Consider the following 27,835-nt stretch of genomic DNA (forward strand, 5'->3'; position numbering starts at 1 on the left):
TTCTAAATAAAATGTACACGTCTGGAGGCTCCATCTCAAAGCCAAGAACATTCAAATTCTAGCGCAACTGCCGCTAAATGCAAATGTTCTCCTTTATTTTCCATCATCACGTGGATGAGTTTAGAAAATTGGGATGAATCATTTTCAGGTGCAGTTGTGTGATTAATCCAGTTCCCCTGTGATTAATCTGATTAGAAATGCAACCATTTGATGGCCTGGTGATGTACATTTTACTTGAGTATGGAATTCTGGCTTCATCTCGCCCTGTTCGATCCGTTGGCAACTGTTTGAAATATGTGGATCATTTTGCGCAGAAATATTTCATTCGTTTGACAGTGAATCTGTCAAATTATTTCTAGTGTTTTTTGGTGCCACAGCTCCCCTGAAAGGGTGGGCTTGTTAGGTAGAGCATAGGCGCTGTCTGTGTAGCTGAATTAGACGATCCTTGTTTAGTAAAATAGACCTTTGCTTTTTAAAATATGCAGGCTGCAGTAGAGAGTTGGAGTTTATTAGAGCCCAAAAACATTGTAGCAGCGCATCAAGTAGCATTGTAACTGAATCTGACCTTGGATCTTTATATTCTGACTTTATTTCTGGCGATCCTCTGTCTTACTTGTAGTCCTGTGGACAGTAGTCGCTTTGGCTCCTCAGGAAACCTGAGCCAGACCAGTTCCCAGCTCAGCGAGACTGGTCAGGACAGCACTGGAGGCTCCGAACCAGAGGAGTCCTTCCACTCTTACCACAGCAGCAGGTTTCACCCCTCCTCCATCAGGAAGCCCTTCAACAGCGCCGGCCTCACTGTGAACGGACACACTCCTTTGGGTGAGAAGGAACTCCGTCAGCTGGCCCCTGAAGCGGTGAAAAAGGATCCTCCAGTAGAGAGAAGCTCCTCTAAACTCCAGAGGTACAAGCTCAGCTTTAAAAAGTGCTGCAGACACAAAGAAGATGTTTGCTAATGACTAAATGTACGTGACACAGGTTCTGTGACGATGGGCCTCCACTGCCGTTTTCTCCGTCCAGAGTTCGTTGGTTGAAGGCCATAAATAAAGTGCGAGTTCAACTCCGGGAGGTAAGCACAGCTTCCTGACACCTCTTCCACACCCTCCTCCTTTCTTTACTGCTCTACATCATGTATGTAAACACACACGTTCAGTTTGGTTGAGTTTTACCTCTTTGGTTGGTTAATATTCTAATTTCGTTTGCTACATTTCTTTTTAAAACTTATAAATCTAGTTTACATTTGGTGTCAGTGCTTAAATAACCACCGCTCTGCCCGGGATCGTGCCTCTGTGATCAGACATCATGGGGGGGTTGTTTCGTGATTATTGAAGACGGGGGAACTTTGGAGGCTGCCGTGACCCTGAACATGTCAGCTGGAACACTCGCGTGCAGTCGTGCAACAAAGGAGATAAATGGCTGGTTCACAGTTTCAGAGCAAACGTTTCCCTTTCAATGGGGAGAAGAACCCACAAATGTCAACAGCAGAAAGATGTGGACACAGAAGAAGAGCCTGTGATTAGGATAGAAGAGGAGGTGGGAGGAGAGAGAGAGGAGGCTGCAGGAGGTGGGAGGAGAGAGGAGGCTGTGGGAGGTGGAAGGAGAGAGGAGGGGGGAGGAGAGAGGAGGGGAGGAGAGAGGAGGCTGTGGGAGGTGGAAGGAGAGAGGAGGGGGGAGGAGAGAGGAGGCTGTGGGAGGTGGAAGGAGAGAGGAGGCTGCAGGAAGTGGAAGGAGAGAGGCGGTGGGAGGAGAGAGGAGGGGAGGAGAGAGGAGGTGGAAGGAGAGAGGAGGTGGGAGGAGAGAGGAGGCTGTGGCAGGTGGAAGGAGAGAGGAGGAGGTGGGAGGAGAGAGGAGGCTGTGGGAGGTGGGAGGAGGAGAGAGGAGGGGAGGAGAGAGGAGGCTGCGGGAGGTGGGAGGAGAGAGGAGGCTGCAGGAGGTGGGAGGAGGCTGCAGGAGGTGGGAGGAGGCTGCAGGAGGTGGGAGGAGGCTGCAGGAGGTGGGAGGTGGGAGGAGGCTGCAGGAGGTGGGAGGAGGCTGCAGGAGGTGGAAGGTGGGAGGAGGCTGCAGGAGGTGGGAGGAGGCTGCAGGAGGTGGGAGGAGGCGGCACCTCTGTTCCAGTCATTATTCAGCAGATGCTTTGAGCTCTCCAGCATCTCTGTTTAATAAGATCCCTCATGGAAAGAGGTGATTTAAGAATCCAACTGAGGATTTAACTCCAGATGATCTCCGGAGGCTGTTCTTGAGTTCATTTCCTCCAAGGTAAAGAAACATCTATTTACTTTGAAATTCTTGGCAAATATCAAATGTTGATTTGATTTACAGAGCTGATTACTGAGATAATCCAGAAAAAACCCGATCGTGTCACGAACCTCGACTGATCCATCAACTTGGACTTAATTAGCAGCTTCAGAACTCAACCTGAAATCGAGTGATTATCTGATATTTATTTACTGGATAAACGAGGCAGATCATCTTATGGCTGCTTCACACCATCTGTGCTTTCAATGCTAACAAACTTCGCAGCTGGTGGAAAATTGAAAGAATGACGGTGGTCTAATTACAAAGCTGTCCGAAGAACCCTCATTAGGGAGATCTTTGCAGCTGCGCAGCGATCAGTCCGTAGGCGCCTCACACAGGCAGCTCCTACAGGAGCAGAAAAGAACGTTCACCAGCAGCAAGTGAGCAGGAATCAGGAGAAGTTGGAGAGGGAAAACCAGATCATAACACTGAGTTTGAGCTGCACAACTGTGTTTGTTCAATCAACGGTTTTTAAAATGTGTTTTCGCAACCGTTTAAGGAGGTATCGCAGAGGTGGGGGCTGCCCATGCGTGGAAACGGCTGATTGAGGGCACGGCTCAGGGATGTTCTCCACAGGAAGCCTCGGAGGACAGCAGGACCCTCGTCCGCCCTCATCCAGAGGAGGAGACTCGCAGAAGAGTCCGGCCGAGGAGGAAAGTTCGCAGGGACGGCTGCAAAAGTGCCTGTTGGGGGCAGAAGTCCCCCTTCAGGGTCCCTCATCAGAGGAGACCAAACCTAATCCGAATGAGGGCGGCAGCGGGGGTGGAGAGGAGGAGATGGCCGAAGACGAAGGCTCCAGTCATGCAGTTGAGCACATCCTGAAAGAGCTGAAAGGCATCAACAAGATCCAGGAGGAAATATCCGATCTGAGGCTCTACCTGTCATCCGTCAGAGGCTCCGTGGACCAAGTGTCCTGCTGCGTGGACGCCGTGCTCAGTGAAATAGGTGAACTGTATTCAGGAGCTTCAGCCGCACCTCTTCAGGCTCCTGTCCCTCACACGGCCAACATCAGACGAGGAAGCCTGGGACGGCAGAACGCCGTCACCTCGTTTCCCTCTCCCAGGTCACCTGCAGAGTGGCGCGTCCGTAGAGTCGATCAGCAGGTGGACAAAGAGGAATATGAGCCGGACCCTGGAGCTACACAAGCTGATTTGTGCTACATGGAGCTTCACCGTCGCCATGACTACCAAAGCACCAGCTCTTTGTCTTCCTTCCTGGGCCCAGAGGCAGCATTCGCCTCTGAAGACCACTGGGCCTCTGCTGGAATGAAGAACAGTGTGAGTCAGGAAGGAGGTTGGAGTGTGTGCTCCTCCCTCCAGACTGGTCCAGGTCTGTGGGACCAGGTGGCTGCAGAGGAGATGGAGAGCAGCACGCCTGGTCACTCCTCGCACAGCAGCTCGGAACATCTCTCATGGCTGTTTGGGCATCATTACAACTCATCTGGTGCCTCCGTTGTTGCGGACTGGAGGCGCCAAAGAGCACAAAGTAAGGAAAAAAGCCCGGCGTGCCCGTGTTCCGCCGTTTGTCCGTACTCCCGGAGTTCTGGTTACCACACTGTGGATCCGTGTTTGAATGATCTGGGCAGTGAACCTTCCAGGAGTCTGAGCAGCTCCACGGTGCATCTAACAGATTGTGACGACGGTTACCTCGAGCCGCCGTGTGACGCTCCCTCGTCTGGGGACACGCTGGATCTGGGCTCCACCGACACTCTGGACCGGGACTGGACAGACTGCAGCATCTCACGGGATGAAGCTTTAGAGTCTCTGTCCCGGGAGTCCTCTGTGATGGATCTCCATAGCACCAAGAGCTCCAGTGCAAGTTTTGACGGGACAACTTTTAGCAAGGCCGTTTTCACGTTCAGGTCAGCTTTAAAGGGAGCCCTGAAAAAGCTGGAAGGCTCCAGCCCTGAAGATGGCGCCGAGGAACGGGGGTCGGAGGCTGATCGAGGCCTGGCACAGCAGACTCTGGAAGAGGACCTTGAAGCTTTGGTTCTAGCAGAGACGCCCGAGAACTTGTCCTGCTCCTTTCAAACGTTCCCTCTTCCGGTTCCCCCCAGCCCAACACAGAGTCACGTTGTAGAGCCTCCACATGGAAAAGGAGGCTGCTCCGCTCCGGCAGAACTGTCTGACAACCCCGCGCCGGAACACTGTGCTGAAAGAGAGGCCGGGACTCCCCCGGGTCCAGGACTCAGGCCAGACGAGGCACGCCTGAGTCCGATCAGGGAAAACCAGCTACCTGAGGAGGGGAGCCAAGCCCGGCCAACTGATGCCGGCCACAGAGAGCGCATCGCCAACTTTCAGCGCATCCTCCGAGAAAAGAGGCGAGCTCGTCACCGGCTGTCCAGGTCTGTGCTGGGCTCCCAGAGCTCCCACGGCTCCCACGGCTCCCACGGCTCCCAAGGCTCCCAAGGCTCTCAGGGCTCTCAGTCTCAGGACGAGTTCGTTCCAGGTACAGTCAGCGTGTTCATAGGATGGAATCATTGGAGAAGGTTCCTCTACTGAACGTTTCCTCATTTTCTTTTCTGCTTTTTAGAGATTTGGAGAGAACAGAATCAGGTCACTCCACATTTCCTCTGGATTTATGTTCCATCCTTCTCTTTTCTTTTGGGCGGCATCGCCTTTGTTGACAGGACATGCTTGAGTAAGACGTGACTGGAACGGCTCCGTGTTTGGGAAGACACAGAATATCTTTTGAAAACGTGTGTGTGTCATTCTGTGTGAATCTAAATGAATGATCTTTATTCTGGATCTCAGATCCACGTCCTGTGGGAAGTTTGTCAAACGTCTTTGAAAAGTTGCTTCACCCTTTTCAGTGTCAGACTCGTCCGTGTCTGCTCCATTAACGCGCACACACACACACACACACACACACACACACACACACACACTATCTCTCTCTGTTGTCTCCTTTTTATTCGCGTGCTCGGTAACGCCAGAGAGGTCAAACTCAACCAAACGCATCTTCTCACCTCATTTCTTTTGTTGCCCACTCACACATCAGCCTCTCACATCTGAACCCCTGCAGGTTCACGATGAAGAACCCGGCTCCCGACAGGCCTGGACCAAACCGGGGTACGTGATGATGATGATGATGATGATGAAGATGGCGAGTGGCTGAGGAGCTTTCCTTGGTTTAACTGTTTTTTGCTGGTGTCCAGTGGTGAATCCAGCCTGTATGGAATCGACAGCATGCCTGACCTGCGTAAAAAGAAGCCCATCGCTCTGGTCAGCGACGTGGTCAGTAACCCAGCGTTGTTCTGCCATTCAAACGTGCAAACGCGTGGTGTGTGTCGTGCGTGCGCCTGTATCTTCTCTCTTTATGAGAGCAGCACAAGGCGTCAGCGGTGCTCCTGTAGCACTGAGCTGAATTTGGGTTTGTTATGGACCACCTTGAACCATCTGCTAATCTCTCTCTCCCCCTCCTCTCTGAAACCTCAAACTGTCCCCATGTCTCTTGAACGCACTCACTCTCCTTGATCAGGCGATGGTAAGTCAATAGAACCAGCTGCCTCTTTTCCTTTAGTGCAACAGTATCAAGTGGGACCGAACCAGCACAAGTTCATGGTGATAACATCTTAATCGTAACAAATGAAAGCACCTGCATGCGTCTCGATCAGGGGTCTTCCTACTTGATATTATCCTCAAAGTATGATTGACAGAACCTTCCCTCACCTTCACCCGTTGAGTCCTGAACAGATGATAATAAAAGACTAACACAACTGCTAACATTTAATAGCACTAACGTAGAAATAAGCTCGTCTTCTTGCTTAAAACTAATATCACTTTGAGCTAACAATTAACCCAACTCACCACCCTTGTTACTGACCTCCCTCGTCTGAAGCTCGGCTCTCAGCTGCTACATGTTTAACAAAGCTAATTTGTACAAACGTTATCTTCAGTCCCTTGTCCAAGCCAGAAAGGCGGGCATCGCCTCTGCCATGGCTGCGCGGTCCTCCATCAAGGACGAGGAGCTGGTATGTTTAACAAACAACCGCTAGCTTCTGGTAGAGAGCTGGAGCTTTTACAGCTAAACACAGCTGCGTCTTTCTGCAGAAGAATCACGTCTATAAGAAGACGCTGCAGGCTCTCATCTATCCCATATCCTGCACCACGCCGCACAACTTCGAGGTGTGGACTGCCACCACGCCCACGTATTGCTACGAGTGCGAGGGGCTGCTGTGGGGAATAGCTCGTCAAGGGATGCGTTGCTCGGAATGTGGGGTCAAGTGCCACGAGAAGTGCCAGGAGCTGCTGAATGCCGACTGCCTTCAACGTGAGTAAAGCGCTGAGCACTTTCAGCAGTTTCAGGATCTGCGGATCCCTTCGCATCCACGTTCCCAATGTTCAGGTGCTGCTGAGAAGAGCTCCAAGCACGGCGCCGAGGACCGCACCCAGAACATCATCATGGCCATGAAGGACAGGATGAAGATCAGGGAAAGGAACAAACCTGAGATCTTCGAGCTCATCAGGGAGGTCTTTATCATCAGTAAAGCCATCCACGCGCAGCAGATGAAGACCATCAAGCAGAGTGTGCTGGACGGCACCTCAAAGTGGTCCGCCAAGATCACCATCACCGGTAGTGAGACGGCTTTCACGATCACTCCGCACTGGTTGAAACTCGTTTGTGATAATCGTGGTCCTGGTGTCTTTCCTTCTCTGTCATTAGTCGTTTGTGCTCAAGGACTTCAGGCCAAGGACAAGACCGGGTCCAGCGATCCGTATGTCACCGTCCAGGTGGGCAAGACCAAGAAGAGGACCAAGACCATTTACGGCAACCTCAATCCCGTGTGGGAGGAGAAGTTCCATTAGTAAGTCGCCGACATCATGTGTGAGAACGCAGCAGGAGCGACGATAGCAACGGCTAATGGGAGCTAGCTGGTGCTAATGGGACCTAGAGAGGAGTGGAGCCGGCGAGCTGAAGCAGACGGTGGCTGACAGATGTTTTCAGTTTCCTCTTGTCTTTCTGACCTCAGCGAGTGCCACAACTTCTCCGACCGGATCAAAGTGCGCGTTTGGGACGAGGACGACGACATCAAGTCAAAAGTGAAGCAGCGTCTGAAGAGGGAATCTGACGATTTCCTGGGCCAAAGCATCATCGAAGTCCGAACGCTGAGCGGAGAAATGGACGTCTGGTACAACCTGGGTCAGTGTGTTGATGCGTGAGGGGGGACTCGGCTTTAAGGGCTGCGGTGAAGAGGTTAAAGGTCAGGGTGGAAGATCTGCCCAGTGAGAATCTTCAGTCACGTGTGAGGCCTCGTCCTTCTCCGTCTTCTCGTGCTCCACCTCACTTTCTCCTCCCCATGTGTGATTATCAAGCATCAGCAGTCGGAAATCGACGTCGCCTCGCCGTGTGCAAATTACCCATAATGACATGCTGTGTCAGGGCTAATGGCAGGGCTGAGGCGCCGGGCGCTCCACCTCCAGAGGAGCTGCCGTCGGCTACCTCGCCATCAGCCGGAGGAGCTCCATTAGCGGCCGCGGAGCTGCCACGCTAATAGTCTGTAATTAGTGATGTGGTAACGGACCTGGTGTCACGGAGCTGGGATCAGTTCGGACTCAGTGTGTGCTTGTGTTTAATTACAGAGAAGAGGACAGACAAGTCCGCCGTGTCGGGTGCCATTCGCCTCCAAATCAACGTGGAGATCAAGGGAGAGGAGAAGGTGGCGGCGTACCACGTGCAGTACACCTGTCTGCATGAGGTATCCGCAGCTGCTCTCCCAGCTTCTTGGGCTCTTAAGATCCCGCACAAATGTGTGAAACCACTCTGGGAATCTTCGTCCTGTGCAGAACCTGTTCCACCACTCCACCGACGTCCACGGTCAGGGCGCGGTCAAAATCCCTGAAGTCCGCGGAGACGACTCGTGGAAGATCTACTTTGACGACGTGCCGCAGGAAATCGTGGATGAGTTTGCGATGCGCTACGGCATCGAGTCCATCTACCAGGCCATGACGTGAGTGAGACCTCCTCCACGGTGTGTGGAGCTCCAGCGGAGCTCTGAGACCTTCAGCTGACGCTGTGCTTCTCCTCCTCAGACACTTTGCCTGCCTGTCGTCCAAGTACATGTGTCCCGGCGTTCCCGCGGTGATGAGCACCCTGCTGGCCAACATCAACGCCTTCTACGCCCACACCACCGCCTCCACCAACGTGTCTGCTTCCGACCGCTTTGCTGCCTCCAACTTTGGGGTTTGTACTGTCAGAACATTCCAGCTCCGTCCTCCAGCAGGTGCTTCGCTGCAGCACCTTCAGCTGTTGATTAGTGATCTGATCGATTAGTGATCTGATCGCTGAATGAATTAGAACAGTGATGATTTCCAGAAGGTTTGTTGCAACATCTCAAAGGTTCTCAACGTTGCCACACAGAAAGAACGCTTCGTCAAGCTCTTGGACCAGCTTCATAACTCCCTACGCATTGACCTCTCCACCTACAGGGTAAGACCTCCCAGCCTTCTCTCCTGATGGCTGCGCTTCCTTTCGCTCCTTCTTTTCACGAGCAGTGTGAGGAGGTTCAGATGTTCAGACTGGCATCTGCTCTTGAAACCAAGGGCAACGCGGCAGATCAGCATCTCATGGAGGCCTTTCTGTTCTCCTCCCTGCAGAACCACTTCCCCGCCGGCAGCAAAGACCGGCTGCAGGACCTCAAGTCCACCGTGGACCTTCTAACCAGCATCACCTTCTTCAGGATGAAGGTGGCTCACCGTTGTGCCGTCTGCTTTCATCTACAGTCCAGGCTCGGTGTGACGGCTCTTGTTCCGTGTTCAGGTCCAGGAGCTCCAGTCTCCACCCAGGGCCAGCCAGGTGGTGCGGGACTGCGTGAAAGCCTGCCTCAACTCCACGTACGACTACATCTTCAACAACTGCCAGGAGCTCTACAGTCGGCAGTACCAGCCTGTGGAGCCAGTGAGTCGGGTTCTCGCGATCGTCCGTGCGTGTTAGAAACCTTCGTGCGCATCAAACTGTCTTCTGATCCAGAACAAAGAGGAGCTGCCGCTGGAGGAGCAGGGCCCCAGCATCAAGAACCTGGATTTCTGGCCCAAGCTCATCATGCTGATTGTGTCCATCATAGAAGAAGACAGGAACTCCTACACACCTGTGCTGAATCAGTGAGCAACACCTTCTGTGAAGCTTCAGAGCCTGGAGGAATGAAGCCCATAGCTTAAATCTTATTTTTCAGATTCCCTCAGGAGCTGAACGTGGGGAAGGTGTCCGCTGAGGTCATGTGGACCTTGTTTGCTCAGGACATGAAGTATGCGATGGAGGGTAGGTCAGCAGGTCTGCTGGTGAAACATCCCGCAGGTTGCTCATGTTGCCCTGTTAGAGTCTGGACAACCTTCTGACCTCCATCCGTCCCCTCGGTGTTCAGAGCACGAGAAGCACCGGCTGTGCAAGAGCACCGACTACATGAACCTGCACTTCAAGGTCAAGTGGCTCTACAACGAGTACGTGAAGGAGCTGCCCAACTTTCAAGGCGTCACTCCCGACTACCCATCGTAAGAAGCTCACTCAGAGGCTGATGTTTCTCTGGTTGTCATGGAGACTCACATTGTGGTGAGAGCTGTAAGACATTTAAAGGCTGTTTCCGTCTCAGCTGGTTCCTCCAGTTTGTGCTGCAGTGGTTGGATGAAAACGAAGACGTTTCCATGGAGTTCATGCACGGAGCCCTGGAGAGGGACAAAAAAGACGGCGTAAGGAGGGCGACTGCGTTGGCGCCAGTCTCGTTCTCGGTCATGCCTGAAGGTTCCTCTCTGCTCTCTCAGTTCCAGCAAACGTCTGAGCACGCTCTGTTCTCCTGCTCCGTGGTGGACATCTTCACCCAGCTCAACCAGAGCTTTGAGATCATCAGGAAGCTGGAGTGTCCCGACCCAAACGTCCTGGCTCAGTACAGTCGCCGCTTCTCGAAGGTAGCCGCCGCCAACGCTGCTGCAGACGTTCTCTGATGGCTTAAAATAGCTGGTTCTCCTTCTCTGCAGACCATCGACAAAGTTCTGCTGCAGTACAGCTCCATCCTCACCAAGAGTTTTCCTTCTTACATCGACAAGGAGAAGATCGTAAGTTTGAACCTGCTGAGGTTTGGTGAAAAGGCGTCCGGTGTGAAGCTCTGTGCTTGTGTCTGCAGCCGTGTGTCCTCATGAACAACGTGCAGCAGTTGAGAATCCAGCTGGAGAAGATGTTTGAGTCCATGGGAGCCAAACAGGTGAGTGTGAGGAGCCTGAGGCTCCAGTGGCCCCCCCCCCCCCCGGCTGATGTTTGAGGCTTGTTTGTGTTGCAGACGGCCACGGAGGAGGCGCTGGTACGTTCCTAGCTTAGCTGTGTGTGTTTAGCTGAAAGATGACTTCAGATCTTCATCAAAGCTCATGGGTGTGAAGAAGATCACTCGTTTGAGTCTTCGTAGCTCAGTCGAGGCTGTTTGATGACTTATTACAGGATATTAGATGGTCGTAGATGTGCTTTAGTACACTTTCTGTAGCATTTAGCTAGTTTAAGTGTCGTGATTTATCGGATGTTTTTACGCTTAAAGCGAGACGAAGAGGAGGAGGAAGAGGAGAGGGCAGGAGAGGAGGAGGTGGGTGTGTGGATGGTCGTTCTGAGAGATGCTGTCTCCTGCTGGACAGCAGGCTAGTTTCCCTCAGGCGTAGATTAGACGCGAGCTCAGAATCTGCCCGTCGTCTCCAGGTGTTCCTGGTCTCACCTGAGTGACCAGGTGAGGCTCGTTGCCTCGCTCATTTACAAATGTTCTTCAACAACCTCTCATCCAAACTGAGCTGCGCTGTCGGGAACGGCCGCAGAGCTGCTCGTGGGTCCGTTTCACCTGAAATCCTAAAAATAAACAACCTTTAATTCTCATTTATGTTCACCGTCGTGTTGTTGCAAGACACCTTTGTAAGCTAAGCTAATTATCTCTAGCTAGTGCATCTTCTCACCTTTGTTCTTTAGCTCCGCCTTTGGCTTTTCCACAGTTGAAGCTGATCTTTCCGTGCACTCGTAAGGTCACACCTTTGTCTCACTGCTAGCGCTAGCGCATTGCTAGCCTGGCAGGCCAGTTTCTGCACATGCAAACATGTTGGGACACATGACTGCATGTGCACGTGCACGCTGAGCCTGCTGACGCCGCGGCTCCGGTTTCTTGAACATTTTTTCATTTCCTCTCATAGTTTGAGGAGAGTGAGGAGGAAGAGGAGGATGAAGGGGAGAAAATAGAGTTTGAGGTTTGTTGGATTGAACTTGTGACTGTGGTTTCTCCCGCTGTCGTCACCAACAGTGACCCCACGCTCTCACAGTGGTGTGTAGATCCTTCCTCTCCTCTCCTCCTCTCCTCTCCTCTCCTCTCCTCTCCTCTCCTCTCCTCTCCTCTTCCTCTCCTCTCCTCTCTCCTCTCCTCCTCTCCTCTCCTCTTCCTCTCCTCTCCTCTTCCTCTCCTCTCCTCTTCCTCTCTCCTCTTCCTCTTCCTCCTCCTCTCCTCTCCTCTCACGCTCCCCCTTTGATTTCTCCCCTTTGATTTGTCTTTTCTCTCTTTCCTTTGCATTAGTCCGACAGGCAGCAGGTGCGTCTCACACGTTCATTTCACGTAACAGTTTTGTCAGAGTTCGGAGCTAAAACTCCGAACAGAGTTCGACAGAAGTCTCGTTTCTTTTCCTCCTGTATCCCAACGTTAATCCTCGTGTAAACGTTAACGGTCTTTACGTCTCTGCTGTCGCAGATTCAAAACAAATGCGAGCATCAGAAGGTGAGTCCAGTCGTCCCCCCCTCCCCTGGAGCCTCCTCCTCTCAAACCTGATGGAGTTTAACATCCCCCCAGGGTCACATCCCCCCAGGGTCACATCCCCACAGGGTCACATCCCCCCAGGGTCACATCCCCACAGGGTCACATCCCCCCAGGGCCACATCCCCCCAGCCCCCCCTCTCCTGACGCCCGTCTCCCATCAGTCTTTGTGATTAAACTCCAGCAGCAAAAAAATGTCCATCACAAACATTGAGTTTACCCCCCCCCCCCAAGAAGAACTCCCAGAATCCCACAGCGCCGCCGCTCACACGTTTCCTCTGTATTCTTCAACTTTGTGAGATGTTTTGGATTTGTGTTCTTCTCTGTTCAGATGGACTCAGAGGCCAGTGACCTGCTGAACGACCTGCAGGTGAAGCTGAACAACGTGCTGGACGAGCTCAGCAGCACGTTTGGGAACAGGTAAACACACACGCACACACGCGCACACACACACACACACACACACATGCACACACACACCACTAAACTGCTTCCTTCCCTTCAGCTTTCAGACTCGTATCTTCGAGTGCACGCGTCAGATGGCGTCCCTGCTGTACCAGATCAAAGGCCCGCTCAACGCCAACACCAAGAACCAGGTGGAAGCCGACTCCGACAACATGCTGCGGCCGCTGATGGACTTCCTGGACGGGAAGTGAGTGTCCAGCAGTTAAAAACGAGTCCTCCCCGCAGCCACCAGCAGAGGGCGCGCTGACCTTCTGTTGGGGTTATGGTCTTCTCGCCTACTTCCTGTTTCAGCAGGAAATTGTGAAAGCCTGAGTGAGTTGTGTCGATTGTGCGAGCTGGTTCAGTGCGACGTTGCTGTGTGTGTTTGCAGATTGACTCTGTTCGCCGCCGTGTGTGAGAAAACGGTTCTGAAACGGGTGCTGAAGGAGCTGTGGAGGATTGTGATGAGCAGCCTGGAGAAGACCATCGTCCTGCCACAGGGCAACGACACCTTCGTAAGCGCCTCGCCCACCCCCCCACTCCCCCCGCTGACCTCATTTCTCCCTGACGTGCAGATTATTGTTTTAATCCAGGGAGCGCAGATTCTGTCGGCTGCTAAGGAACTGGGTCAGCTGTCCAAGCTGAAGGTATCTGAACTGTTGCTGCGGGTTTCTGTGGGTCTGGGTCACGGTGCATGACTCTCTCTCTGCTGGGGGTTTGGCAGGACCACATGGGGGGGGAGGCGAGGAGCCTGTCGCCCCGGCAGTGCGCCGTCATGGACGTGGCTCTGGACACCATCAAGGTCGGTTGCATCTGCACATCTGGTTTGACGTTTGCAGTAGCTGAGGTGGATTTAAAGATCTCAGCTTCGGTCCCACACGCTCGCCTTTGCTGCTCCACCTTCATGACCTTTGACCTCTCCAAAGCAGACAGCGGCTGACTCGGCATCTTTCTGTGGCAGCAATATTTCCACGCAGGTGGAAACGGCCTGAAGAAGGCGTTCCTGGAGAAGAGCTGCGAGCTGTCGTCGCTGCGCCACGCTCTGTCGCTCTACACGCAGACCACCGACACGCTCATCAAGACCTTCGTCACCACGCAGCACGCGCAGGGTGGGTGTGCCCGGCGGGAAACGGCGCCCTGCGTCTCACCGTTCCGTGTTGTGTTGAGGTTGTTGTGTCATCACTGTCTCTGTCTCCTGTGCTGCCAGTACACAACGGGAAAGGTATTCGTCTGACTCCCAGCGAGAAAATACCGCCCAGCCGGGGTACGACAGCTGTCTTTTCAACGTTTTGATGGGCGGGGCTAACTCCCAGTCACACGCCGACGCCCCGCCCCCCCTCCAGGTGTGTTTTTGTGGCTGCTGCATGACCTCAGACGTGTCTCTCCGCCAGGTTCAGGTGTGGACAAGCCGATCGGCGAGGTCTCGGTCCAGATAGAGCTGCACACTCAGCCTGGCAGCGGCGAGCGCAAGGTCACCGTCAAAGGTCAGTCCTGCAGCCCGGGTGCACGCGCGCCTCCGTCCAGCCGCCTCATCCTCCTCTCGTCTCTCGCAGTCATCGGCGCCAACGATTTGAAGTGGCAGACGTCCGGCATGTTCCGGCCCTTCGTGGAGGTCAGCGTGATCGGGCCCCACCTCAGCGACAGGAAGCGACACTTCCAGACCAAATCCAAGAACAACAGCTGGTCGCCCAAGTTCAACGAGACCTTCCACTTGTACGTGCTTGTTGTGAGCCAGCGCCAGCGTCCTGATTGATGGATTGATTGATTGATTGATTGGTTGGTTGGTCGGTCCTAGCGAGGCTCGCTCTCCTCACGTGTTTATGTCCTTTGACGGCAGCGTTCTGGGGAACCAGGAGGGCTTCGACTGCTACGAGCTGCAGCTCTGCGTCAAAGACTACTGCTTCGGCCGCGCTGACAGGGTGGTGGGCGTGGCCGTGGTGCAGCTGAGGGACGTGACCGGGAAGGGCGGCTGCGCCTGCTGGTGTCCGCTGGGCCAGCGCGTCCACATGGACGACACGGGCCTCACCGCCATGCGGATCCTCTCCCAGCGCTCCAGTGACGATGTGGCCAAGGAGTTCGTTAGGCTGAAGTCAGAGACGCGTTCGGCCGAGGAGGGCAGATGAGGAAGCGATGCAGCGAGGGGCGTGGCCTGCGCAGCACCGAGGCCACGCCCCCACCGCCTGGCGTCCTGCAGTAGGAACCCGCCCGACCGCGTCGATGCCTTACGCTCTGCCGACTGTGAACGTGTCTTCGGTTGTGATGCTTCGAGTAAATGTGGCGCCGTTCGTCTGCCGTCAGCTCCGTTTTGGACGTTTCGGCGGCGCTTCAGGTTGGTGGCGGTCCAGTTGGAGCGCCGCCAGCTCAGTGTGCCTTGTTGGGTTTCCATCACTGACGGGGGGGCTGGGGGGGGCTGCTCGCTCTGCTGGGAACTGTGGACTGGTGTCCTCGCCCCACTGGGATTTCTGGACATTCCTGGGAAAATGTGTCAATTCCAAACAAAACTGAAGGAGCTGTTTTTAGATTTTAGATTCTTGTTTCTAAATTGCCAAGTATTTTGATAAATCAACGATTGGAATGAAGTCGGTGATCTAAATATACGTGACGAGTGGCTCATATTTCTCTTTAGAGATGTTTAGCAGAGGATAAAAACATTAAGTTGCTCCAGGTTCCTGTTTGATCTGATCTGAGGGGAATCAAAGCAGCTGCTTGTGATCAGTTATTCAATGTCGTTTCGTCTGAATATTTGCGTTTACATCCACCTTCTGTCGTGGCCTTAATTTAGCAGCTCCAGCTGATCCTCGGTTTCCCTCCGCTCTGACCATTATTGAGGACAAATGTCTGTTCTTTTTAAACCTGTGGTATTTTCTTCCTTCCTCTCCCGTCGTCAGCCGAGATGTTTGATGAGAGGAACTCACATCTTGGTGATGTTAGGACCCTTTTTTTACTCTGTACTCTCTGATCCTTGTGCCAAGTTTTTGGATTTGTCTCCACGTGACCCTTGCACTTCCACTGAATGATGGCAATACTTCACTCCTCACCAGTTAATGCATTTGTGTGTTTTCTTTGTACCATCACGACTCTAAAATGTTGATTTCACCGTGTTAACATTCTGTTTTAATGAGTTTTGTATAAAGACTTGAGAAGACTCCACAATATGGCCTGTTTTTCTTACTTTTGTCACGTTAAAAGTTGTAACGTTCCCCGCTGGCTCCCCCTGCTGGCCAAGCTGGGCTTTTCAGATGAAAAGAGCAGATCTGAACCACTTCGAACCTCCAGAAGAACAGAACACCAGAGGAAAGTGAAGGTAAATTTGTTGGGCTCGGTCAGAATTAAGCATAAATCACATGAAAGCATCGTCCAGCCTGGTTCCTGGAACCAAACGGCCTCCAGAATGAACAGAACATCTCAGGATGGGTTCTGGAGCGTCTGCCTGATGTCAGATCAAAACCAGGATATCATTGAGGTTAGTTCTCAGATATGTTTGTGAGGTTTGGGTGATAAAACAGCACAGATCGGTGAAACCTGAGAAAACACAGGCAACATTTAGATGGTCCTGAAGTCTACCGGTGCTAATTAGCTGTGCGCTAATGCTCCATCTGACCAGGAAGTGACTGTTCTCAGTGGTCGTGAATCACGCTGGTGTTTGTGTTGCTCTCGATTAGTCGTTAGATGATTGACGGCTGATTTGCAGAATCTTTCATGTTGCTTTTGAAGTGAGTGACGTCCATTTTTATCTCTTGGCAACGACTTTAACACATCATACACATGTCCAAACCAAAAAAAGCCTGTTATAAAAGGCTGCTTCATAACTTTAATCCATTTTAGGACACTTGTGGTGGGTCATCCTCACAAATACCACTTTAAAGACCAAACATTTGTTAGTGTAAGAGCTCATTTACCTCACAAATGTTTGGTTTTTACTGAACTTTGTCAGAATGAGGAATAAAAATTGAATAACGTAGTTTTTATTGGTCTCATTTCACTTTCATTTATGTTTTTAGATTTATTTATTTTTCAGGTCACCGTTTACTTCCTGTCCCGTGCTGCAGGGAGACGTATCGCCGCTCTCTTTCTGGGAGCACTTCCGCCAAGATGTTCCCTTTTTTAACCGCTCTAAATGCAGCTAAAGCAGATGACGTCACGCAGCAGGAATCCTGGCCTCTGATTGGCCGGTCTTTCACCTTTGCAGGTCCAAAGATCACTGCACTGTTTGCTCAAGTGGATCCCAGCTCTTCCTGCATGAACCTGAACCCTCCCTCTCTCCACAGGAACCCTTCTCGTCGGGCCAGAGACCCCCTCCAGTGGAACCCCATCTCTGGGAGCATCGAGGAGCCCAGACCAAGACCAGAGACCCCCTCCAGTGGAACCCCATCTCTGGGAGCATCGAGGAGCCCAGACCAAGACCAGAGACCAGATTCCTGCCTTTGATCTTCAGTCCGTCATGGCTTCTGTGGTGCGTAACCGCTTTTCATTTGGCTTCACAAAACTGGGCAGAAAGCAGATCAAAGAGCAGCTCGTATTTTATGAAACCAGGGAATTTAAATCCAAACTCAAATTTAACTCAAATTAAACTCAATTTTAAGCCCCTGAAGGGAAGCGAAGCAGTGAAGTATCGGATCACCATAACGAGGGTCGCTGCTGTTGCTCTGATGCAGACACACTCTTGATTTATAAAGAAATCTGATCATCTTGGCTCCTTTTCCTGTCCTGGACTTCCTGAAGCATCATTTTCCTGACTGGATCCTGTTTATTCTCTCGTTCATGGTCATGTCACTATAATAACCGTCGTGGTTACTGATTATTGGGCAGAGTGAGATGTCGCTGTCGTTCGAAAGGTTGAGGAAGGAGCGGTTTTATGGTTTTATGGCGCACGGCCCTGATAACACATCCAACACAAAAGCGCACGTTTTTCATTAACTTTCAGAAGGACACAGAGAGACAAACTAACCGGAACCATCCCGAAGACGATTTTTAATCTCACAACAGGAACAAAACGCACACAGAAGTGGAAGGAGGAGGAGAAAGTGTTCAGATGTGGACGAGCTTCCTCCTCCTTCTTCTTCCTTTGTAACGAATCCAATGTTCCAGAAGTTGGTAAGATGAGCCATCGTGCTGCGGCCGCGGCGCAGATGTGCCGCTACACACAGATGTGTCGCTACACGCAGATGTGCCGCTACACGCAGATGTGCCGCTACACGCAGATGTGCCGCTACACGCAGATGTGCCGCTACACACAGATGTGTCGCTCTACACAGATGTGTCGCTCCATACAGATGTGTCGCTACACACAGCACACAGATGTGTTGCTACACACAGATGTGTCGCTACACGCAGATGTGCCTCTACACGCAGATGTGCCGCTACACGCAGATGTGCCGCTACACGCAGATGTGTCGCTCCATAAAGATGTGTCGCTACACACAGATGTGTCGCTCCATACAGATGTGTCGCTACACACAGCACACAGATGTGTTGCTACACACAGATGTGTCGCTACACGCAGATGTGCCGCTACACGCAGATGTGCCGCTACACGCAGATGTGCCTCTACACGCAGATGTGCCGCTACACGCAGATGTGCCGCTACACGCAGATGTGTCGCTACACGCAGATGTGTGCCGCTACACGCAGATGTGCCGCTACACGCAGATGTGTCGCTACACGCAGATGTGTCGCTCTACACAGATGTGTCGCTCCATACAGATGTGTCGCTACACACAGCACACAGATGTGTGCTACACACAGATGTGTCGCTACACGCAGATGTGCCGCTACACGCAGATGTGCCTCTACACGCAGATGTGCCTCTACACGCAGATGTGCCGCTACACGCAGATGTGCCGCTAACGCAGATGTGTCGCTCCATAAAGATGTGTCGCTACACACAGATGTGTCGCTACACGCAGATGTGCCGCTACACGCAGATGTGTCGCTCCATACAGATGTGCCGCTACACACAGATGTGTCGCTCCATACAGATGTGTCGCTACACACAGATGTGTCGCTCCATACAGATGTGCCGCTACACACAGATGTGTCGCTACACACAGATGTGCCGCTACACACAGATGTGTCGCTACACGCAGCACACAGATGTGTCGCTACACGCAGATGTGTCGCTACACGCAGATGTGCCGCTACACGCAGATGTGCCGCTACACCGAGATGTGTCGCTCCATAAAGATGTGCCGCTACACACAGATGTGTCGCTACACGCAGATGTGCCGCTACACGCAGATGTGTCGCTACACACAGATGTGCCGCTACACACAGATGTGCCGCTACACACCAGATGTGTCGCTACACGCAGATGTGTCGCTACACGCAGATGTGCGCTACACGCAGATGTGTCGCTACACGCAGATGTGTCGCTACACGCAGATGTGTCGCTACACACAGATGTGCCGCTACACGCAGATGTGCCGCTCCATAAAGATGTGCCGCTACACACAGATGTGCCGCTACACACAGATGTGGCGCTACACACAGATGTGGTGGGGGCTGTAAACAGCTGCTGTCTTTAGGTGTGAAGGATGGAGCGCCGGAGCTAACCATGGGCTCGCTACTGTCATACTGTGGTGGGCTGTGTGGCAAACAGAAACATGCAGGTGATTACACACACACACACACACACACACACACACACACACGCTTGAATAATACACCAAATACTCTTGGCCGGCAGAGACGGAGAGACGTCTGCGCGCTAACGACAGACCTTACAACCTGACTTTTGGCTACGCAGTAAGTAGAAACATGAAACGAGCCACAAACCGCCCTTTGACTCTGAAATGCGGCCGTCGTCACGTCCACCTTGGTTTCAGAACAACGCCATCAAGACCTCCAAATACAACCTCCTCTCCTTCCTCCCTCTCAACCTCTTCGAGCAGTTCCGCAGACTTGCCAATGCCTACTTCCTCTTCCTCCTGATCCTTCAGGTAGGTTCCTCACGCAGGTCACGTCTGGCCTCGTTGGGCCCTTCAGGCACGGTTTGACCCAGTTCTCATCCTGACAGGTGATCCCACAAGTGTCCTCTCTGCCCTGGTACACCACGGCCGTCCCTCTGGTCTTCGTGTTGTCCATAACGGCAGTGAAAGACGCCACTGATGACATAGTGAGCTCAAACCAAACTTGTTTCAGGAGTGAATCACAACTCTGGGAGACCGTAAATGTGATGCTGGTGTCTTTGTCGTCCGTGTAGAGACGACACAATAGTGACAACCAGGTGAATAACCGCATGGTGGACGTCCTCATCGATGGAGAGTGAGTCATTCCTGCCCCTCGGCCAAAAGGTGAGCCGGTCGCCAGGCGAGCTGCTTCTCACGTTCGTCTCCGTTCTTTATGTTCCTGCCAGGCTGAGAAGTGAGAAATGGATGAATGTCCAGGTTGGAGATATAATCAAGCTGCAGAACAACCAGTTTGTGACGGTAAGCATGAAGGTGGTGGAGGATGATGAGCACGTCGTGGGCGTGCACGTTTTATCAGAGTCGCGGCGGCTTATCGGTGATAGCAGCGAGGCAAAGTTCCTGCAGTTATCTGCGTCCTTATCGCCCGTCCTGTCCTCCGGTCGGTTTTCAGGCGGATCTCCTGCTGCTGTCCAGCAGTGAGCCTCTCAATCTGGTCTACGTGGAGACGGCTGAACTGGACGGGTGAGTCGTCCTGATGCACGTCCACGTCCTCCAAATATGGAGACACATTCAGCTCAGGAGGACACTGAAGTCATCCTGAGGACCGGAAGATCAGTTTATCTGTTCCGTTCCAGAGAGACCAACCTGAAGGTGAAACAGGCCTCGACGGTCACCGGAGAGATGGGAGACGCCATCGATGTCCTGGCGAAGTTCAACGGTGAGAGGTCACAGCTGGCTGCGCCCGGTTTTACCTCAGGTTGTGCTGATGTCGGTGGCGACCTTCTCTGGCAGGTGAGGTCCAGTGTGAGCCCCCCAACAACTACCTGGACAAGTTCCGAGGGAACCTGATCGTGAACGGACAAACGTACGGCCTGGACAACGACAAGATCCTGCTGAGAGGATGTACGCTGAGGAACACCGAGTGGTGCTTCGGCCTGGTCGTCTTCGGAGGTAAAGGTTGCTTATTGTGCCAGAGCGATGGCGGACGGACGGACGGACGTGACGTCAGATGAATCCCTGCAGGTCCCGACACCAAACTGATGCAGAACAGCGGGAAGACGGTTTTCAAGCGGACGAGCGTGGACCACCTGATGAACATCATCGTGTTGTGTGTAAGACGAACGGGCTCAAACACCAAGTCCACGCTTAAAACACGTCACGTTCTGGAAAAGGCGAAATCATGAGAAGAGAAACATTTTGGCCTCTCCTCAGATCTTCGGGTTGCTCGCCTCTCTGTGCGCCATTATGACCATCGGCAATTACATCTGGGAGGAGAGGGAGGGCAACGTCTTCACGCCCTTCCTCCCTCGAGAGCCAGGGACGAACCTCTCGCTCTCCGTCTTCCTCTCCTTCTGGTCCTACGTCATCGTCCTCAACACGCTGGTGCCCATTTCCCTCTACGTCAGGTACGTTCTCACAGCGAGCGGACCTGTTCTCCTGGAGCTCATCTCACAGCTTCTCTCCTCCACCAGTGTGGAGTTCATCCGTCTGGGCAACAGCTTCTTCATCAACTGGGACAGGAAGATGTATTACCCCAAGAACAACACTCCGGCCCAGGCCAGGACCACCACGCTCAACGAGGAGCTGGGCCAGATCAAATACGTCTTCAGCGACAAGACGGGAACCCTGACGCAGAACATCATGACCTTCAACAGGTGCTCCATCAGTGGGAGGGCTTACGGTGAGCAGCTCGGTCCGTCATGGGGAAAAATAAAGAACGGCAGTTTTGGACCCAAACTTCTGTGTTTTCAGGGGAGCTGCTGAACTTTGCAGGACAACGGGTGGAAATAACCGAGGTGAGACATGAGGTCTGATGGACGCTGGCAGATTTCAGGCCTCTTTTGCTTCTTCTTCACTGCTTTTGTTTTACAGAAAACAGAAAAGGTGGACTTCAGCTGGAACAAACTGGCGGATCCAAAGTTCGCCTTCTACGACCACAGCCTGTTGGAGGCGGTGAAGGACGGAAACGCCGAGGTTCAGGACTTTTTTCGCCTTCTGGCTCTCTGTCACACCGTCATGCCTGAAGAAAAGAAGGAAGGTTAGCAAGCGAACGCTCCTCCTCCTCCTCCTCCTGCTTCTCTTTTCCATATTAAGGGAACCATCTTAACTCTTGGTCTTCACAGGGGAGCTCAACTATCAGGCTCAGTCACCAGACGAGGGCGCTCTGGTCACCGCCGCACGAAACTTCGGGTTTGTGTTTCGTTCTCGTACGCCGGAGACCATCATGGTTGTGGAGATGGGACGAAAAGTCGTCTACGAGCTTCTGGCCATTCTCGACTTCAATAACGTACGCAAGAGAATGTCGGTCATAGGTGAGAACGCCGCTCGCGCCACTGGTTAGCACGATCTGTTTGTGTAAACGGCACCATTTTCAGCTCCGCTCGCACAACATAGTCGATCCCAGATGCCAGTAGATCCCATCCCACTGAATAGCAGCATTTACTGTCCTGCGTCTGGTCCAAACCTCCTCTGTGACCCCAGTTCGCAGCCCTGAAGGCAGACTGACCCTGTACTGTAAAGGAGCCGACACCATCGTTTTTGAAAGGCTCCACCCATCCTGTAACAAGCTGAAGGAGGTGACGACATCACACCTCAACGTGAGTGACGCCTTCATCCGTTCATCAAACGCGGTTCTGGAAATCCTTCTGACCTGTTGCACCTCCACAGGAGTACGCTGGCGACGGCCTTCGCACGCTCGCTCTGGCCTACAAGGATCTGGACGAGGACTATATCGAAGGCTGGAAACGGCGCCACTACGAGGCCACCATAGCCATGGACGGACGAGAAGAGAAACTTGATGAACTTTATGAGGAGATCGAGAAAGACCTGCAGGTTCGTAGACCTGATCGATGCGACGGTCGATGTTTCAGCCACCTGTGCACGTGATGGAGACCATAAACGAAATAACAGGGTTTCTTAAAAGTCTGAGTGGGCCAAACGTGGACCCCTGAGGAGCGCCACAGCTCAGCAGTGACTTCATTAAACATCCACCTGAAAGTTTAATATACTTTAACAAATGCTGATGTTTGTAGCTTAATTTGACCGTTCTGTTTGCAGCTGCTGGGTGTAACAGCTGTGGAGGACAAGCTGCAGGACGGTGTCCCACAGACCATCGAACAACTGGCCAAAGCAGATATGAAGATCTGGGTGTTGACCGGAGACAAACAAGGTCAGCCTCCTTTATTACAGATGCACCGCCGCCAAATACGATCCGATTCATTTGGGAATGTTTTGAAATAGAGACGGCAGAAAATATCGGCTACTCCTGCAACATGCTGAGAGAAGAGATGAACGACATCTTCATTGTGTCCGCCAACACGGCTGAAGGAGTCAAAGAGGAGCTGCAGTGAGTCAGAGCCGAGAACCCAAGCTCACGAAGGAGGATTTCAGTCTCAGACCTTCACACATCCACATTCTGTTTCCAGAAACGCAAGAAGGAAAATGTGCCCAGACTCGGCGGACGAGCCGTCCCTGGTCAGCTCTCGCTCTGGCCTCTTCTGGCTTCAGAGGACTCAGACGCTGCAGGACGAGAAGGTGGACGGAGAATATGGCCTCATCATCAACGGACACAGTCTGGTGAGCGTCTCAGTGTTGGAGCTGGGCTCCAGAAGCTTCTGAGAATCCCAACATCTCACGTTGGCTGCAGGCGTTTGCGCTGGACAACTTTCCTCTGGAGCTGCTGCGGATGGCGTCCATGTGTCAGACCGTCATCTGCTGCAGGGTCACGCCGCTGCAGAAGGCCAAGGTGGTCGAGTTGGTCAAGAAGTACAAGCAGGCCGTCACGCTCGCCATTGGGGACGGCGCCAACGACGTCAGCATGATCAAAGGTCAGCGGGGCGCTCTGGCCTCATCGGCCGGACGGTGGCTCTAACTCACCGTGTGTGTGTGTGTGTGTGTGTGTGTTGTGTCACCCCTGCAGCCGCTCACATCGGCATCGGCATCAGCGGTCAGGAGGGCATGCAGGCCGTCCTCTCCAGCGACTTCTCCTTCGCACAGTTCCGCTACCTGCAGCGCCTCCTGCTGGTGCACGGCCGCTGGTCCTACCTGCGCATGTGCAAGTTCCTGCGATATTTCTTCTTCAAGAACTTCACCTACACGCTGACCCATTTCTGGTACGCCTTTTTCTGCGGCTTCTCTGCGCAGGTGAGACACGGCGTTGAGGTGTCAGCAGTGTTAGCTCGCGCTCTTGTTAACGCCGTTGTCGCCCGTGCAGAACGTGTACGACGAGTGGTTCATCACCGTCTACAACCTGGTCTACACGGCGCTTCCTGTTTTCAGTCTGAGCATCTTCGATCAGGTAAAGAGCGCCGACAGAAGCAGACTCCAGCCCCGGAGGTTGGGTGGTGGAGGACACACCTGAGTCGGTTTGGTTGTCTCCGTAGGACGTGAACGACCGCTGGAGTTTCCAGCATCCGCAGCTCTACACTGCAGGCCAGCTGAACATGTACTTCAGCAAGAAGGCCTTCCTGCGCTGCCTGATGCACGGCTCCTACAGCTCCTTCATCCTCTTCTTCGTCCCCTGGGCCTCCATGCAGGACACGGTCCGGGACGACGGCAAGGACATCGCCGACTATCAGTCCTTCGCTATTCTGGTGCAGACATGTCTGATGGTGGTGGTCACCGTACAGGTGAGTGAGCACGGAACCGTGGCTGCTGTGTCGGACGTGCACGTCCGACGCCTGAGTTGACGCACCTCCATCTTCCAGCTGTTTCTGGACACCCATTACTGGACGGCGGTCAACCACTTCTTCACCTGGGGCAGTCTGGCGGCGTACTTCGCGCTCACGTTCACCATGTGCAGCAACGGAATGTTCCTCATCTTCACCTCCTACTTCCCCTTCCTGGGTCGGTACCGGTGCTGCCGACACATTCAGAGCCCAGTTAAGAGGCGTCAGAACCTCGACTTCACTGGTTGTTTTGGAACATCTGCCTTTAAGAGTCGACGAGCACAGATTGACCGTGCACGTGTCTTCCAGGTACGGGGAGGAATTCCCTCAACCAACCCAACGTCTGGCTGACCGTCTTCCTCACCACCCTCCTTTGTGCCCTCCCAGTCGTGGCGTTCCGCTTCGTTTCCCTTCTGCTCCGACCGACCATCAACGACAAGGTGCCAACGCTTCGATTCACCACGTCTGATTTTAGGACAGATGCAATTTGACTTTTACGCCCTTTGGGCTCCTCGCCGACGGCTTTGAGCTTCCATAGCTGGGCCAGGTCAGAGCGCTCTCCCAGCTGTTCCACGTGGGGATAAATGTGGAGATTCTGGGATGTTCTAATCTCTGCAGGAAACAGGAGCAGCTTGTCTTGCTCTCTGCACATGAGCCTTTCTCTGTAGGCACATGGACAAGCTGCAGGACGCTCCCAAGCCTTCCAGATGGAAGGGCAGGGGAGCGCTCGCTGTCCCTGGGCAGGCGAGCGCTCGGTCCCCCTGGGCAGGCGAGCACTCGGTCCCCCTGGGCAGGTGAGCGCTCGGTGTCCCTGGGCAGGCGAGCGCTCGGTGTCTCTGGGCAGGCGAGCGCTCGGTGTCCCTGCCCTTCCATCTGGAAGAGCTGGATCGTCTGCTGCTTAATCTGACCGAAAGGTTCTTGTTAGACACAAACCATGCTGATATTTACATTATATCTATTCAGAATTACATAAATGTTGCACGGTGTCTCCAACAGGTGAGGTATAAGATGCACAACGAGCCGCCTCCAGCTCCGGCACCTCGCCGTCCTCCCACCAGGCGAATCAGCACCCGCCGCTCCAGCTACGCCTTCTCACACTCGCAGGGTTACGGTGACTTGGTGACGTCCAAGAAGTTCCTGCTGAGGCCGCTGAGGCCTCGGCCGGCCCTCTTCCTCCATCCAGACTCGGCTGTGGCTCAGAGCCAGCCTCAGCACTATCGGACCATCACGGAGGAGCCCGAAGGCTCCCAGGTCTCGTAGGCTGGGGGGCCGGGCCACGACGGCGGCTGTGATGATGGAGGCGGGTTTCTCCGCACACGTGTTGAAGGGCATCAACAGGCCAGACGGCAGGTTTTAGTTTACATGAATATTCTGTTCTATGGTGCTGCTGCGCTTCTTTCTGTTTCTGCTCTTAGTCACTCACAGCACCGTTGAAGCATTTTTACTGCTAAAAAAAAAGGAGATTAAATCGCTTTTACAATGTGACGGCTTTATTATTTCAGGCTTAAAAACTGCAGTAAGACCTTCAAAATTGTGTTCCTATTCATTTTAATTCATCGTTCTAAATTTCCTATCCACGAATATCAAGTTGTAAATTAATTTTTTGTAATGATTATCTTAGAAGCCAACATTCAGCTCTATTTATGTTCCCTTAAACTCAGGTTGAAACGTTGTTTCCGATTGTTTCCGCCCGTCCTGCTGTGCGTCAGTAACGTGTTTGACCACCAGGGGTCGGTGTTGCCTCTGCAACGCTTTTATCAATGCTTCTGTTTTTACAAATGATGAAATTTCTTTTTTTTATATCATCAGAATGAAATAATCAACATATTATAAAGGTGACATCTGCTTTGTCTTGACCAACAAACACTGTGACAACATTAAATTGACTGTTTACTGCTGCCAAGTTCTTCTCATCTTAATCTCGAGGCTCCAGCACTGACGGCTTTTAGGGTCCAGTTTATCACCTCTCATCATCTAGCAGAAGGCCGATAAAGCATCTGCAGGCCTGCAAGCCCACATCTGCGCACATCTGCAGCGTCCTCCTGCAGGAATCTTCCCAAATCTTTGTCCTTTTCTGCCCTTCTTCAGTTCGGAGATTTCTTTTTCTTAAAGCTTCACTGGACTCAAAATATCAACTTTAAAACTCTTTTTAACTTTTACTCCTAAAATGGAATGGCGATTTTTCCCATGCTGCTGTTTCTCCGTTGATTTCTGCTTCTTTTCTCTTTCCTCTGGAGTTCTTCTGGAGATGGAAGAGAAGATGGAGATGCTGAGAAAAGAGAAGGGGATGAACTCATCCTCATATTATCATGTCAGCTTCAGATCACACTGATGCGTGACGTCATCACCGTGCATCACCAACCATCTTCAGAATGGAGGTTAAATTAGGAAGGTCAGGCTGCTCTGCTCGGGCAGCGGTGAAGGTCAGAGGGTCCCAGAACATGCTGGGATTTATAAATAACCGCCTGCTTAAACCCACGAGCACGGGCACGAGCACGAGCACGGGCACGGGCACGAGCTGCCTCCTGGAGACGGCCTCAGATATTCACAGTGAACTCTTCCCTCATTTTTTACTGTTTTTCACATCAAAGTTCTCACAGAAAAAAACAACCAAGCTGCTATTTTCAGGCGTTCTGGATCAATGAAGGTTGGACGTTTCTGTCGTTAAATGTTAAATTTGAACCACCGACAGGAAAAAAACCTCCCGAAACGCAGACCTGGTAAAGAGCAGATAAAGCAGCCACTGACGGCGAGGCGGCAGACGCCGGGGCGAGAGGCGCGTCTGTAAGAGGAGACGGGAGAATTTCACGCCCGGCGGGCCGAGCGCTCACGTGACCGCCTGCTGCTCTGCTGCCGGACACACGAGAGCTTCGGACTTTGATCGGGTCCTGTTTGCTTGGAGATAACGGAGGTTTTAATCAGCACCTAAAAATATCAAACAGCACGGCGGTGGTGACCTTTGACCCCTGGATCTGCTGCGTTGATGCTCGTCATCCCGCGGGGTCACGACCGGGATCCAGTGCTGAGCAGCGGAGATCAAAGGCTCCACGGTTCCTGTGAGAACATCCTCACTTAAGTCCTGATGAATAACGGACTGGAAGCGCTTTTGCCCCTGGGGGAACTTTAATGTTGTTAATTTACCCCTGAAGCCTCAAGTGGTCCCGTTCTGTGACCTCAGGGCTTCAGAGGACGGTGATCTGGGAAGATCTGCCGCTCCTGGATCAATATGTGTCAGCAGTAAACAACCTGACCCGATCGGCTGCTGCTGACGCAGAGGTGAACGACCTGCAGAGGTTGTGTGTTCGAAGCCCGAAGGAGCGTCGATCACGTCAGTGTGTAAATGAGGAACCCAGCAGGCCGCCGAGGAGAACGGGTCAGAGCTGCCGAGTGCTTCGCATTCTCTGTGTGTGTGTGTGTGTGTGTGTGTGTGTGTGTGTGTGTGTGTGTGTGTGTGTGTGTGTGTGTGTGTGTGTGTGTGTGTGTGTGTGTGTGTGTGTGTGTAAGATGAAGCAGAGCCACCAGGACACCGCTGACACTTGGCTGGG

At 52.8% G+C, this 27,835-nt stretch overlaps 2 protein-coding genes and 1 long non-coding RNA gene across 12 annotated transcripts in view; 2 read left to right on the forward strand and 1 right to left on the reverse strand.

Moving 5' to 3' along the window:
- Nucleotides 1-15,649, forward strand: part of LOC130516741 (protein unc-13 homolog B-like) — a 37,074-nt gene extending 21,425 nt beyond the window's left edge. Inside the window, exons 9-41 of one of the 6 annotated variants that reach the window (XM_057017924.1) lie at nucleotides 620-904; nucleotides 979-1,069; nucleotides 5,320-5,366; nucleotides 5,453-5,531; nucleotides 5,776-5,781; nucleotides 6,194-6,268; nucleotides 6,348-6,567; nucleotides 6,643-6,870; nucleotides 6,961-7,102; nucleotides 7,268-7,437; nucleotides 7,878-7,993; nucleotides 8,082-8,245; nucleotides 8,328-8,478; nucleotides 8,656-8,724; nucleotides 8,892-8,981; nucleotides 9,055-9,192; nucleotides 9,265-9,395; nucleotides 9,467-9,552; nucleotides 9,656-9,782; nucleotides 9,881-9,977; nucleotides 10,050-10,193; nucleotides 10,263-10,340; nucleotides 10,409-10,486; nucleotides 12,384-12,472; nucleotides 12,558-12,704; nucleotides 12,888-13,011; nucleotides 13,090-13,143; nucleotides 13,221-13,298; nucleotides 13,458-13,605; nucleotides 13,704-13,760; nucleotides 13,888-13,980; nucleotides 14,050-14,209; nucleotides 14,334-15,649. In XM_057017924.1, the coding sequence (XP_056873904.1) occupies nucleotides 620-904; nucleotides 979-1,069; nucleotides 5,320-5,366; nucleotides 5,453-5,531; nucleotides 5,776-5,781; nucleotides 6,194-6,268; nucleotides 6,348-6,567; nucleotides 6,643-6,870; nucleotides 6,961-7,102; nucleotides 7,268-7,437; nucleotides 7,878-7,993; nucleotides 8,082-8,245; nucleotides 8,328-8,478; nucleotides 8,656-8,724; nucleotides 8,892-8,981; nucleotides 9,055-9,192; nucleotides 9,265-9,395; nucleotides 9,467-9,552; nucleotides 9,656-9,782; nucleotides 9,881-9,977; nucleotides 10,050-10,193; nucleotides 10,263-10,340; nucleotides 10,409-10,486; nucleotides 12,384-12,472; nucleotides 12,558-12,704; nucleotides 12,888-13,011; nucleotides 13,090-13,143; nucleotides 13,221-13,298; nucleotides 13,458-13,605; nucleotides 13,704-13,760; nucleotides 13,888-13,980; nucleotides 14,050-14,209; nucleotides 14,334-14,619 (4,048 nt within the window). In that variant the 3' untranslated portion in view covers nucleotides 14,620-15,649. Of the gene's footprint in view, nucleotides 1-619; nucleotides 905-978; nucleotides 1,070-2,111; nucleotides 4,744-4,827; nucleotides 4,851-5,319; nucleotides 5,367-5,452; nucleotides 5,532-5,775; nucleotides 5,782-6,193; nucleotides 6,269-6,347; nucleotides 6,568-6,642; nucleotides 6,871-6,960; nucleotides 7,103-7,267; nucleotides 7,438-7,877; nucleotides 7,994-8,081; nucleotides 8,246-8,327; nucleotides 8,479-8,655; nucleotides 8,725-8,891; nucleotides 8,982-9,054; nucleotides 9,193-9,264; nucleotides 9,396-9,466; nucleotides 9,553-9,655; nucleotides 9,783-9,880; nucleotides 9,978-10,049; nucleotides 10,194-10,262; nucleotides 10,341-10,408; nucleotides 10,487-12,383; nucleotides 12,473-12,557; nucleotides 12,705-12,887; nucleotides 13,012-13,089; nucleotides 13,144-13,220; nucleotides 13,299-13,457; nucleotides 13,606-13,703; nucleotides 13,761-13,887; nucleotides 13,981-14,049; nucleotides 14,210-14,333 lie in introns of those variants that run through there. The other 5 variants (XM_057017919.1, XM_057017923.1, XM_057017921.1 and 2 more) reach the window with 5 other exon arrangements.
- A 931-nt stretch (nucleotides 15,650-16,580) lies between these two features.
- Nucleotides 16,581-26,193, forward strand: atp8b5b (ATPase phospholipid transporting 8B5b). 3 transcript variants are annotated; one of them, XM_057019114.1, is made up of 29 exons: nucleotides 16,581-16,685; nucleotides 16,765-16,949; nucleotides 19,021-19,104; nucleotides 19,182-19,240; nucleotides 19,321-19,434; nucleotides 19,512-19,610; nucleotides 19,698-19,759; nucleotides 19,851-19,923; nucleotides 20,075-20,145; nucleotides 20,259-20,341; nucleotides 20,416-20,574; nucleotides 20,647-20,735; nucleotides 20,836-21,029; nucleotides 21,096-21,304; nucleotides 21,376-21,419; nucleotides 21,496-21,661; nucleotides 21,747-21,935; nucleotides 22,105-22,220; nucleotides 22,291-22,455; nucleotides 22,681-22,792; nucleotides 22,864-22,969; nucleotides 23,049-23,199; nucleotides 23,270-23,450; nucleotides 23,543-23,766; nucleotides 23,837-23,920; nucleotides 24,006-24,251; nucleotides 24,330-24,468; nucleotides 24,600-24,730; nucleotides 25,287-26,193. In XM_057019114.1, exons 3-29 carry the CDS (start codon nucleotides 19,050-19,052, stop codon nucleotides 25,548-25,550), a joined length of 3,585 nt encoding a protein of 1,194 aa, XP_056875094.1. In that variant the 5' UTR covers nucleotides 16,581-16,685; nucleotides 16,765-16,949; nucleotides 19,021-19,049; the 3' UTR covers nucleotides 25,551-26,193. The 3 variants fall into 3 exon arrangements, with proteins under 3 accessions (XP_056875094.1, XP_056875092.1, XP_056875095.1); XM_057019112.1 differs by lacking the exon at nucleotides 16,581-16,685 and having other exon boundaries at nucleotides 16,707-16,949; XM_057019115.1 differs by lacking the exon at nucleotides 16,581-16,685 and having other exon boundaries at nucleotides 16,708-16,949; nucleotides 18,986-19,104.
- Nucleotides 25,761-27,558, reverse strand: LOC130517318 (uncharacterized). Of its 3 annotated transcripts, none has more exons than XR_008947693.1 (3): nucleotides 27,432-27,558; nucleotides 27,248-27,344; nucleotides 25,761-27,178 (listed from the first exon to the last, which is right to left on the reverse strand). It is a non-coding gene; the product is annotated as an uncharacterized LOC130517318 (long non-coding RNA). The 3 variants fall into 3 exon arrangements; XR_008947692.1 differs by having other exon boundaries at nucleotides 25,761-26,532; nucleotides 27,008-27,344; XR_008947691.1 differs by having other exon boundaries at nucleotides 25,761-27,344.
- Between the last annotated feature and the right edge of the window lie 277 nt (nucleotides 27,559-27,835).

Source organism: Takifugu flavidus, chromosome 20 (assembly GCF_003711565.1).
Source record: "Takifugu flavidus isolate HTHZ2018 chromosome 20, ASM371156v2, whole genome shotgun sequence".
In the NCBI taxonomy this organism is placed as follows: domain Eukaryota; kingdom Metazoa; phylum Chordata; class Actinopteri; order Tetraodontiformes; family Tetraodontidae; genus Takifugu; species Takifugu flavidus.